Source organism: Pelophylax lessonae (assembly GCF_965119305.1).
Source record: "Pelophylax lessonae genome assembly, chromosome: 8".
Taxonomy (NCBI): Eukaryota; Metazoa; Chordata; class Amphibia; order Anura; family Ranidae; genus Pelophylax; species Pelophylax lessonae.
Window position 1 is genome coordinate 35,402,484 of NC_138775.1, and position 13,374 is coordinate 35,415,857.

At 44.4% G+C, this 13,374-nt stretch overlaps 1 protein-coding gene across 2 annotated transcripts in view; it reads left to right on the forward strand.

Moving 5' to 3' along the window:
• CAMK1 (calcium/calmodulin dependent protein kinase I) overlaps positions 1 to 13,139 on the forward strand; it is a 234,217-nt gene extending 221,078 nt beyond the window's left edge. For both annotated transcript variants that reach the window (XM_082265775.1, XM_082265774.1), the window contains exon 12: positions 11,600 to 13,139. In XM_082265775.1, the coding sequence (XP_082121901.1) occupies positions 11,600 to 11,703 (104 nt within the window). In that variant the 3' untranslated portion in view covers positions 11,704 to 13,139. The remainder of the gene's footprint in view (positions 1 to 11,599) is intronic.
• The last annotated feature ends 235 nt before the right edge of the window (positions 13,140 to 13,374 follow it).

Here is a 13,374-nt window from a genome sequence, read left to right on the forward strand (position 1 = left end):
GGAAGGAATAGCGTCTCATCGTTGGTATCAGTGGAAGGAATAGCGTCTCATCGTTGGTATCAGTGGAAGGAATAGCGTCTCATTGTTGGTATCAGTGGAAGGAATAGCGTCTCATCGTTGGTATCAGTGGAAGGAATAGCGTCTCATCGTTGGTATCAGTGGGAGGAATAGCGTCTCATCGTTGGTATCAGTGGAAGGAATAGCGTCTCATCGTTGGTATCAGTGGAAGGAATAGCGTCTCATCGTTGGTATCAGTGGGAGGAATAGCGTCTCAACGTTGGTATCAGTGGAAGGAATAGCGTCTCATCGTTGGTATCAGTGGGAGGAATAGCGTCTCATCGTTGGTATCAGTGGAAGGAATAGCGTCTCATCGTTGGTATCAGTGGAAGGAATAGCGTCTCATCGTTGGTATCAGTGGAAGGAATAGCGTCTCATTGTTGGTATCAGTGGAAGGAATAGCGTCTCATCGTTGGTATCAGTGGAAGGAATAGCGTCTCATCGTTGGTATCAGTGGGAGGAATAGCGTCTCATCGTTGGTATCAGTGGGAGGAATAGCATCTCATCGTTGGTATCAGTGGGAGGGATAGCGTCTCATCGTTGGTATCAGTGGGAGGAATAGCGTCTCATCGTTGGTATCAGTGGGAGGAATAGCGTCTCATCGTTGGTATCAGTGGGAGGAATAGCGTCTCATCGTTGGTTTCAGTGGGTGGAATAGCGTCTCATCGTTGGTATCAGTGGGAGGAATAGCGTCTCATCGTTGGTATCAGTGGAAGGAATAGCGTCTCATCGTTGGTATCAGTGGAAAGAATTGTGCCCCACCATTGGCATCAGTAGAAAGAAGTATCTTATCATTGCTATAAGTGGAAGGAATAGTGTCCCATCGTTGGCAATGAAAAGACACTATTCCTTCCACTGATGGCAATAAGATAATGCTTTCCACTGATGCCAATGGTGGGGCACAATTCCTTCCACTGATGGCAATGATAAGACACTATATAAGTGGAAGGAATTGTGCCCCACCATTGGCATCAGTGGAAAGCATTATCTTATCATTGACGTCAGTGGAAGGAATAGTGCCCAATCATTGATATCAGTGGGAGCAATAGCGTCTCAACATTGGCATCAGTGGAATAAATAGTACTCCATCATTGGTGTCAGTGAAATGAATAATCTACCATCATTGGTGTCAGTGGGAGCAATAGTGCCTCATGTTTGGTGTCAGTGGGAGGAATAGTGTCCTAAGGGTCAGATAAAGGCAAGCAAAGGGCTGCATCAGTCCCGCAGGCCGCTGTTTGGAGACCACTGCTCTAGACCAGGGGCCTCCAAACTTTTTAGGGAGGACGTAGTGTGGCCAGTGGAAGGACAGCTACTGGGCTCAAGACCCAGATGCCAGTGGGAATTACTGTAGTAGTGGTGCCTTCTAAAATATTTTCCAGACTCCAGGGGGGATCTTCCAGATATGAAATGTGCATATTTTACATTGGTCCAATGTAACTGCAAAAATAGCCGTAACTAGAAGTCGGCTTTGATTTTGCAGCGCCCTCCAGCTGATCTCCTCTGTGTGCGTACTTACAAATCGGAGGTTTTACTAGTTGCAGTAATTAATAATGCTTGTGTAGAGTTACTGCTCAGCACTAGGATAGACTGTGTTTAATTGCTCCCTTGTTTGTATTTGGTAAGTAAACTGTTTATATGGTGGATTGCAAGTAACAGGGAGATGTTGTGACATGTTTAATTATGCTGCCATTAAATCCTGCAGATCTAACTGTAGATCACATTTTTAATGTTCTTTCTGGCAACAGCTGTTGTCTACAGAGAGAAAGCATGGTGTATAAGGCTCCATTCACACCTGAGCGTATTGTTTTTAGGCCTTTTTCATGCCGTTTTTTGGGCATTTTTTCAGGTGTTTCTTGTAGGTGTTTTGAGGCAGGTATTGACATCTGACCAAAAATGCTTGTAATCTGCCAAAAAAGAAGCGCATGTACTTTTTTGAGCTTCAGGCGACAAAACACTCATATGTGAACAGTGGTTATTACTTGTGGCATACTTGAGCTAAGGGCAGGAAGTAAATGCTACATGAATCGTTTGCCTTTACTCAAGATGGTCACGGCCAGAAATCCTAGGAGGTATTTTTCAAAGCGATTTCTCAGCGAAATAAAGCATGGAGACATGCATAGATGGGGGGAGTTTGCTTTGAATAATAAAAATGAATTAAATAGCGTTTTTTGGTTTGTGGTGTCCCCGGTAGCAGTGAAGATCCGCTTTAAGCTAACAATAACCCAATACATTTTGATTGTACAAGCTCTTTTAGCCTTGCCAACAAACATTTATTGCAATGGTCCACCTGATTGGTTACAAAATCAAGGGATAACTTTTTCCTACTAAGTAGTTTTGCTAAATCTAAAGAACCTTGCAGAATCAAAAGGTAGTATGTATGGGCAGCTTTACACCAACTTGAAACAAAACCTGGGTAGCCCTTTAAGAACTAGTTGGCATCGTTGGCTGTTATTCTAGCCGCATAGCGCACGTGTTATCGGTGCCATACTGATTATATTGTGAGAAGTGCCTAATAAGTGGCGTGAAAGGAGCTCATTGTGCTGGCCTGGCTTGTTGGAACCGTCTCCCTGCAGCCATGCACACCTAAAATAACAAACAGCATTGTGGATGAAAAATCCTAAATGCAGCAATGAAGCGTTACAAGCGTGTCCCAGCGGTATTTTCCCATCAATATGGATGGGAACGCAGACTTAGGCCAGAGGTTGTTTCCAACGGGAATATCAGCTTAGTGTGATTCCAAGACTCAGAGGCCAGGAATTTACCCCTAGACTCATGTTGGATGTACAGTAAATATATACATAGCACAGTAATGATTCTGCTGGCTCAGCTCCTGTCCTGATCTAACCTTCTTCATCTCTCCGCTGTGTGCGGCTAGGAGTGGACTTCCCTGAGGTTGAGAAAGCAAAATCTAGTTTTAAGCCTAGGTACACACTGAGGTGCAGGATTCGCAGCGATTCTTGTGCTTTTCCCTCACCACATCACAATCGCATTCTGTTCATGCAAACCTCTGGGGGTGTCAATGTTAACTGAACGATATTATTATTATACAGGATTTATATAGCGCCAACAGTTTGCGCAGAGCTTTACAATGTGAGATATCCCAAAAACAGTTCGCAAAACGCAGTGTGTTTGGCAGAATTGAATCACATAGGTGTGAACACCCATGGGATCTGATTCCAGTGTGGCAAAAAAGGTGAGCATGCATACCTTTTTCATGCGGGGGTGATGCAATTTGAGCCATTAAAAATGTATGGGTTCAAATCACATGCGATATTTTGCAGTGCAATTTTAAACAGGAATGCGGTGTGATTCCTGTCTGAAACACATGCAGTTCCTCGCACCACACCATTGTGAACCTAGGCTAAAAGGGAATTCTAGATTCTAGAACATTAGTGTCGTCATTAGTTCACTCTACTGTAGAGTAAATGCATCCCTTGTTTGTTAGGAACTGAATTATTTCTAGGCGACCTGATTCAGTGTAAGAGTTTCTCGTGAAGCAGAGCAGCTCCGTCACTGCAGTCTATTAAAAGTAATTGAGCTTAAGGCCGCTTTCACACTTGCCGCTCCGTCGGGGGACTCCGTTTTTCTCAGCGGGGGATCGATCCGCCGATCCCACGCTGAGCAGGCAGATGGCAGCTCTGTGTCTGCTCTGTGCAGAGACAGAGCTGTCAGATCCCCGCTGTCCTCTATGGAGGAATCTGATGAGAACAGACCGCCTGTCTATTCTCATCCGATCCGCCAGACGATTGGAAAATAGGGTTTCCATCCGTCTGGATTTGACGGACAGGATCGGATCGGATGTCAGCGGACCTGTCTCCGCTGACATCCGCTGCCCCATAGAGACGCATGGGGCATCCTTTCAGATTTGCCTGAAAAACTGACAGGCGGATCTGAACGGTCCGCAAGTGTGAAAGGGACCTAACGGTTAGATTTACCCTACTAATGATATCATAATAGTAATTCTGCTCAATATGAATGGAATCACAGGTTCAGACATTTGATGTATGTGTTTGGATGAAGAGCCAAGGGTTGAAGCTACCATCCATAGCAGTGGTCTCCAAAGTGCATTCCGCGGCTTGCTTTTATCCAGCCCTTGGGGTACTATTTCTCCCACTGACACAAACAATGAGGCACCATTTATTTTGCTGACACCAACAGTGGGGCATTAATCCTCCCATTCACATCAATGGGGCACTATTACTTCAACTGATAACAACAATGGGTCAGTCCCACTAATGGCAACAAAGGGGGACTATTCCTCCCATTGCCACCAATGATGGGGCACTATTCCTTATCCTACAGACCACAGGCGTTATGTACTTTTCTTACTCTCACTGACCACTACGTCTGGGACACTTTCTATTCCGACTGGCCACAGTCCAACCCCCCTAAAGTCTGAAGGACCGTAAACTGGTCCTTTGTTTAGAATGTTTGGAGACTCCTGATCTATAGGATTATGACTGAACACTTCTAAGGCAGGCCACACGTTATACAAATTCTTTACTTCAACCATGGTTTGAAGGAGAGAAAGTTGCTTGATTCCCCCATCAACACAGTCAGTGTTCATGGGAGAATCACTCCCGCAGTGCTATTGTGTTCTGTAGGCAGGGAGCCTTCTCTACTGGCAGAATACAATGATTACTGCTGGTGGCTATAATGAACAGTGATAAGGAAGTAAAAAAAAAAATAGGCTGCTTGTACTGAATTTGATTTGATGGATCGACTTCATTATAGCCAGCCTGCCCATAGACAGATTGAAAGTTTGATCTGTCTATGGCTGGCTTAAGTCTGAATCCTCCTCAAGAGTGAGGAGCAGTGCAATATAACGGAGCCCGGGCTGGCCTGGGATAAATGGTTTCCCACCCAGGGGTCAGTGCCCAGTGCTGCTTGCCTTGGGTTGTGGAGCACGGATGAAAGTGGACTGCCTCTCTCCCGGTGAACTGCAGTCTATTGAAAGTTTTGTGTGTTGTCTTGGTAATATTCCTAACTTTCTGTTTGGACTGACAGAACAGTACCTTTCCTGCACTGAAATCCCAGTCAGTGTTTTCGGCCCTGCTTGCTGGACTACAAACCTGACCTATCCCCCCACCCCTTTCCCAGTAAAACATTGCTGCCTTGACTTCCAAGAACTCGCTCCTACTAATTTTATGTAAGGAAAGTGCTCTTGGGAGATATAGTTCTGGAGATGTGCCTACAAGAACTGAAACTCCAGCAGTTGCCCCTGTAAAGCCTAGCACACACAGCCCAGCGGGGATTAACGAAAACAAACTGAAGAGCTCGAGAGGAGCTGCTGTATTAACTATCCAATGTTAATACAGCAATCTCCCCCGCTGAGCTATTGTGTTCTGACAGGGGGACGGCCCCCTTGCCAGAACACATTGATCAGCACTCTCAGCCATTGGCAGACCTTTTTCGGACCTTCTACAGAAGCCGGCCCGGCTGCCGTACGCATGAGCCGAATGTCAGCCGCCTTGTGTTGAACTGGCCGATGCCGCTTGATATTCGGTCCGTGTGTACGGCCGTAAAGAAAGGAGAACCTTGGTGATGTCACAGGGAGTAATAAAAGCTGTTTCTCACTATGGGACCAAGGTGAAATGCTGGGAATTGCTCTGGAGGGGGACAGCCAGGTGGTGGTGGGGGGGGGGGGGGTAAATTTGTGTCATGCCCATACAACACAGTTGAGCATAGTGCAAATAAGAAAAAGTATCATGTACCAACAGTAATGTTTTTTTTTTTAGGACAAACTTTCAGAGTATAGACCAGTGATGGCGAACCCATGGCATGTGCGCCACAGCTGGCATGCAGAGCCTTCTCTGTGGGCATGCAAGGGCATACTGACCGGCCATCACTTTCACATCACCTTCCTCAAAATCCTATATGCGAGTGTGCCTACATGTTAGCCTCGCTCTGTGCTCCCCCCCTCTCTCCATGCTCTCCAGCGCCACCTGCTGGATGCTCAACAAAGTCAGAGCGGTGGATCAACTTTATCTGACAGCAGTGTCAGCCCTAAGGAGGCGGTTAAACATCTGCTGGACTGCTAGTACTGCTTGGATCTTGAAGAAGGGGACATACCCCGAAAGCTTGTCCTGAAAAATTGTATGTTCGTGCAAATAAAAAAAAAAGTATCACGAACAGTACTCAATTGTCTCTGCAACAAAGTCAGAGAAAGCGATAGAAGAAGCCAAACAAATTGAAAAAGCGTCTTCTCCCTAGTCCTGTGCCAGATCAGTCCCTGGCAGCCTCCGATGAAGAAGCAGGTGGAGGAGATAATGAAAGAGGACGATAGGCTGGAGCTGGGCACCCAGAGGGAGCGGTGGATCAACTTTATCCGACAGCAGTGTCAGCCCCAAGGAGGCAGTTTAACATCTGCTGGACTGCTAGTGAGTATCCTGACAGAGAAGGGAGGCCCAGCATTGGGTCTCTTCACTGGGTCCATACTACTGGGGTAGGGGGGGCACATGGACTGGACACCCTCATGGGTGGCATGGTATATAAACCTGCACACACAGCTATAGGGGGGTTTTGAGGTCTGGTGGACCATCTATAATAGAATCCATCTGATCTCCATCAATAGTACTATAACACACAGGGGCAAAAAAAGCAGATAAATGTAGATGGAATTATACCATGGCCAATGGCACTTGCTCTGTTAGCTGGACACAGGGCTGTAGGGGCGTTCTGGGGTCCCCCGGTGTTGGGATCTAGTAAGGAGGCAGCAGTAGGAAGAGGGCAATCACAGGCACCACCAAAAGGAGAATCTGTTGCCAGGCACACTGACACTGGACGCCTGGAGCCAGGTAAGTGCTGAACTGACTGCAATCCCTCCTGGGGTGGGTGATCATCACCTGGGGGGGCTGGGTGTCTGCATCATGAACAGTAAAAGGAAAATATACAGAACTTTATGCGAGTGTGCTGTGATGTCTGGGGGTGAACATGGGACACATCAGGAATCCTTGGGATGTGTCATGAGGAGGAGCAGTGATCTGATTACAGCGATGTGCTATGACAATCCTCCAAACACCATATAAAAAGGATAGACAATGTTGTCACCCTAAAAAACACTCAAGGGCCCAGGCACCATACACATGCGTTCCACTGACAAACACGCACAGCATAGCCAAAGATGGTTACAAAACTGTTTTCTAAAATAAAATCTCAGTGTTGGCACTTTGAAAAAAAAAAGTTTGTTTTGTGTTTGGGCACTCGGGCTCAAAAAGGTTAGCTATCACTGGTATAGACCCTTCTTCATGCCCATATAAATTCTTTAAAGTGGTTAAAATGTGAACAAAGCAAATCCCTCTATAGTGTTTCTTGTCTTAATCCAGAGCACGAAGTGTCATTTCTGTCCACTACCTCGTTCTTCTGCTATGGGCATAAATCACTTCACCATTTTTCTCTTGGTGTCTGGAAAACTTGTCAGGTGGGGAGGGTATAGCCTGTGATTGACAGCCTCAGCTCTGTTCCTGTGTGCTGTCTGAAGGAGGGTGTGTCCCTTCCCTCCAATCAGCTCTCAGAGCTCTCTTTACTGATGTAACTTCAGTTCTCCACCCACTGCTTTTTAGAGCTGAGAGCTCCTGTGTAAATTTTTCACTTTGAGTGGATGTAGGGGGAAAGACCGCTGTAGATAAACAAGTACAACTTATGTAGGAGGATTTGTTTCATCTCTGTGTATCACCTTAGGCAAGTCACTTCACTGGGCATATGTGGAGTTTAAAATCACTTTTAAATAGTTTTTCCATCATATGCTCAATTTGTGAGAGCTTACACCCAAAAAACACCAAGTATTAAAGTTATCTATTGATTACAAATAAATCAAATGTATTTGTAATTTTAACTGGTGTAAGTATCTGAACCTGTTCTCATATTAGGCAATCCCTTGTGTAGCAGCACTCATACTAGGAGAAGGTGAAGCCGCATTAGAAGCCAATTAGTCTCTACTAAAGGCATGTGTGTGCGCTGACAGGGAACATGCAGACAGAAGGAGAAAGCAGAGAAGAGATATGACTTATTTGGCGCTCTGCTGCTCATTCATTGTCCAGTCTACACACTGAGGAAGGGGGGGAGGGGGGTGTTCTTTACCAAGCTGTGCTGCCTTTAGTTGCATTCAAGGACCTGCCTCTGCTGTCTGTCAGGGGTGCCTGGATCACAGGACTGGTTCAGCAGAATTGGAAAGCCTTTGGCAAACACAAAAGTTCCCATGTAAGTGTTTCTACCTGCTTAGATTCTAGCTTTAAAACTGGAGTATGCTGGCTATTCTCTAGAGCAGCAGTTCCCAAACTGTGGGTCGGGACCTGCGATTGAGTGGGTCACGCTGACCTGGAAATCACTTAGAACAAGCCTGCTTAAATTGTGCTGTGCAAGCCCGTGCAAATTACAGAGAGCCAGAGCAGTCAAATCGTGATGGATTCAGGACCCCATCCAAGTAGTTTATGGAGCCCGGTCTGCATTTCCCACGAGGAGGATACTTGCATCAGTGAGTACGTATGTGGGCTGTTATGTAGGATATGTTCATGGGGTGCAGAGCATGCTCCTTGGCTGGTGGCAGCGTTGGTGGCTAGACTGGCATTGGGGTTCTCTCTGCTATAGCAGGCAGAGACGGCAGCTTCGGTGTCATAGGAGGACCAGGTGGCCCGGTGGTGTCAGGAGTTCATGGCAGCTTCTGTGACCCCAGTAGAGGATCTGTAGGAGAAGAGCCAGGACACCAAGACCAGCATAGACCTCCTCATCATGGAGACTCTGGATGAGGTGTGCTGGGCCCTGGAGAGGGCAAACAGGGGCTTCACCTTCACTGTGGACCACTGGGAGAGGAAGGAGGGTGAGTGCCATATAGCCTGCTGATCACTGTCCTGGGGTGGTTGATTTCTATCCTCTACCTGCCTTTTACTGTCTATGAGGGTGCTGATTACTTGCAACTCTGCTTATATGCCACACATGCCACGGGTTTCTGACCCCTCACTTAGAACATCTGGCAAGTGTATTCAATAATAAATTGAAAAGTAGTAAATTGATATTTCTAATTTAACATTCCCCTCCCTTTAAAATACGCATTATTATTATTTTCATTTATATAGCGCCAACAAATTCTGTAGCGCTTTACAATATTCAATTACAAGCAAGTGGGTCCCGAAAAATAGCTGTATTCAGAAGTGGGTCTTGGCCCAAAAATTTTGGGAAGCCCTGCTCTAGAGTGTTTGACTCAAGATACAATAAACAGGCAATGCACAAAGAAGGAAAGGGTTTATTTTTCCCTTCTTGGCTTGACCAAATGTGCGGTTCCCACATCTGGCCCTAATTCATTTGTTTGTAAGATGTTTTGGTACGTGTTCATGTTGCTAATGTAATTCATGCAGACTTCTGCACCTTTCATGGTCTGTGAATTGAAAAGCATTTTTGAATCTTGATATATGTTTAACGGAGAACTCTGTTATTTACTGTTCCCTCTGGATAGATCGAACAGCTTAACCCCAAAGGAAATTAGACAAAAAAAAAACCTATGGGGTCCTCATGACCCCGATTGTCATACATATGCAAAAGATGAAAAGAAAAAAAAAAGATCTGTGGTTGTTTTTCTTCTGCATGTCCTAGCTGAGCAGATCTCTGTTGGTCTTTGCTATGCTTCATGTGTCATGATGATGTAATCAAAGTGGGCAAAGACACCCCCTTGAATTCGCTGTTCTGCCCAACTGCCACAGTCATTACAAAACCACATAGCTGTGTCTTTCTCATCCACTGGATTACTAATTGCAGAATAACAAAATAATCCAACCAAGAGAGTGTGTGACTCTTGGGTCAGAGTGACACCATGGCTTTTTGAGCATCTACCGTGGTCACTAGGGATCGTTCAGGCTTGTTCCTATCATACAGATGTATGCAACAGATGACTTTATACTATGCTTGTGCTTCTTAAGAACTGTTAGAAGAGCATTCTGTAGACCCAGCTGCCTCTATTGTTCCATCAAATAATTACTAAAAAAAAAATTCTTGCTGCTCCCACACATGGCCCAATAGTCCCAGCTGTAAAGGTTAAGAGTTACTCTTTGACAATACCTTGCTTTCTTTTGATTTCCCTTTTAAAAGATGACTTTTGAGAATAATGTTCTATTGTGATAACCTATGTATGCGTTTTAATAAATGTACGTTTTTCCACATTTACACTCAAGCCAAGTTGTCCAGTGACCGTTAACAGGGATTTGGATAAACTAGAACACTGCCATAGGTTATGAATTAACCACTTGTTAGAATACAACATTTATGGAAATAGTGGTCTAATAATGTGAACTTTGAACCCTCTAAATCAGCCTTTTATACCACAGAGGAACCCTTGAAAATGTTTTCAGGAAACCCCCCATTAAAAATATCTATATACTGTATGTACATTTTGAGAGTTTAAAAAAAAAAAAAAAGGAATACAGAAAGATGTAGTTTTTTTTTTTTTTAATAAACATTTTATTGAAAAAATGGAAAAGGAACAATAACAACAAATGGCGAGGCGACAAGGCCAACTGATACAAAGTAAGATAACATAGTGCAACAGAGAGCAAAGTAATGCAACAGAGAGCATCATACATTGTACCCAAATCCCAGTATCATTAATATAAGAAAGTAAAAGATGACATGTCATAGTAGAACGGGGCATAATATATTGTATCGACACATGGCTACAGTACATGAGCGTGCAGATGTATCCCGGGCTCGAGCCCTAGCTATAAAAGCTACATCGAGTATGCAGTAGGTCTAAGAGGGCTTCCACACGAGGAAGAAGTACTCTCAGGTGGGGTGTAGAGAGAAACACAAAACGTAACAAAGCGAGGGGAAGGGGCAAACTCTGTCCCAACTACCTGTAGAGATGTGGAAGGAGGCAGCACGGTGGTATATCTAGATGGTATACCCCAGAAATGGACACCCCCCAAGGGGAACTAGCTGTGTCCGATACCGTGAGATGACCATCCGATAATCTTAGTACAGAAAGATGTAGTTAACCCCCCAACTTGCCCTCCCGCATATGAAACCATTAATAATATATATGGCCAGAGAATTATTGTAACCCCTTAATTGTGTGGTCAGTGTAGACTAGGGATTAATCAGCCGCTGCTCCATCCCTCATGAAACTCCTAGCAACCTCTGTAGGAACCCTAGAGTACCACAAAACCCTGGATCAGAAAGGCTGTTCTTGACTGTAACCAGATATGAATTGCAGGTGTCTCAAGGAGCCTGAATGATCTACTACATACATTCAAGAGCATTCTGGGAACCCCTAAATTCAGTGAGCTCTATTGTGCAAATCAAGACTAGCTCCTGTGTCTAAGAGTAAGGGACGCCCATTAACATTTTTGACCAAAGTAAGGTCTACCCATAATTTCAGGCCTCCTACGAATATCTGAAATGCATGTGAACATTAATGCAAGGTTGCAGGCACCTTTTTGATGCCAACTTTTCATGTCTGGTGATAGTTTAGAACGTAAAATAGCTATACTTCAAGGCTCATTAACTGAACCTGTGTGATAGTCTTTTTTTAATTTGTGTCACTGTGTTTAAATTACAGGGTCCCTTTCAGACAACTGTCAAGACTGCTGTTCCCAAAAATCTCCCGAAAACAACTCTCTGACATACACCACCCATCACTGCCCCCAATCCAACCGGGTCTAGGAGTGATCGAGGTGCATCTGGGATACAGTGCCACAGGAAGTAAAGGAAGCGCCCTAGTTGAGTGTTGACCAGGGCTCGCCAACTACAGAGGGCAGAAATCTTCAAGCAAGGACAGGCCTTACTTATCAAACCACGGGGGGGTGGGAGTGGGCAGAGTGGGCACTGGAAAGAGGCAAAATCAGGCCCATCTGTGCGTGTGCGTGATCGTTCGTGAGCGTGTGTGTTTGATGACGAGCAATTGCGGGCCTGATGGGAAGATGGAAATGTTTACAGATAATCAAAGGGCGTCCTTGTTATTCTTTTGTAAAATGTTGCCTGCACATGTACGTGGGTGTGGGAGTGTTTAATTTTCTTTCTGTATCAAGGTATAGACTCTCGCTGCTGTATAATTTGGCTTCCAGTGAAGACAATTTTTGATTATGCTAGGAAGAGGACGAAGTCATGAAGGTCCAAAAAGCTCGTTTAAGGACACCACAAAGTTTTTGTAGCGGTGAAACACTAGGTGGGGTATCATCGATTTTTGTACGTGGTGGACTACAAAAGTGGTCTGAGAACAAGGGGCTTCTGCTTAAACTATCTTGGGAGGCTTTGACGTCGGTGAAAGTTTTACCTGTTCTTCCAGGCCTTGGGCGTGTTTTCTGGCTTTATTTTTGTTTTCTAATTTGGTGCAGGTGTCAATGTGCATTCTCTGCACCTCAAAGTGAAGTTATGACAATGACCAACGTTTCACAAGGAAATGCGCTCTTGTACTTATTGCAAGGCCTTCTGATTATTTCTACCATTTGATGACTTTTGTTTTGTGTCTAGTGATGATAAAATGCAAAATGTTCTATGTATCTCTTTGGAAGTTTGACACATTTTATAACGACAAATCTGCTGGGGCAGCCAGTATTACAAAGTCAACCTAGTACGGGTCAATGTAATAGATAAAGATTGAAATCTGTGACTATTTAGCTACAGATCAACATAAAAAACTTGGAGTATCCAAAGGGACATCTTAAAGCATACCAATTTGCAGGTTTTCTTTGCTTCTTTTTTTTTTTTCTCAAAACAAAAAAAAAAAAAATTCATACTTGATCATCAACTTTTTACCTAAAGAGGAATAAAACTCACTGATTAACTGGTTTCTCAAAATGGTTAAATTCAACGTATGCTTTGAATAATAGCGGTTACTAGTGTGCTTTTGTTGGCTCTCAACCAACCAGTCAAGCCATCAAATGAATGGTGTCAATAGTTGTGAAGCACCATGGCAACTGTGAATCGAACAGAGGCTGAGGACCGCTTCCTTGGCTTAAAAATGATAGGAGGGTGTAGTTCCGCTTTAATGTCATTGTCTCTTTTGGGAGGCAGCCAAACCTGCCAGTTACAAAATGCTGCAGAAAATAGGAGTTATGCCAAATGCACCATGGAGGTGGTTGTCCTTGGGCAGCTTGCACCTGTTTTATAAGAAATAACTTGACGCTCAACTCCTCTTTTGTAAAAAAAAAAAAAAATAATATATATACTTTTCAAGATTGCCAGGATTCTAGAAAACCTTATGGTAGTTACAACCCATCTGTTTAAACGTACACATGCATTCTATTTGCTTCTTACGTCCTCCATGGGAAGGGCTGCCTAACATAGTCACATGATCGCCATCAATGTTGTAACAAGAGACAAGCAGCTAGAAAA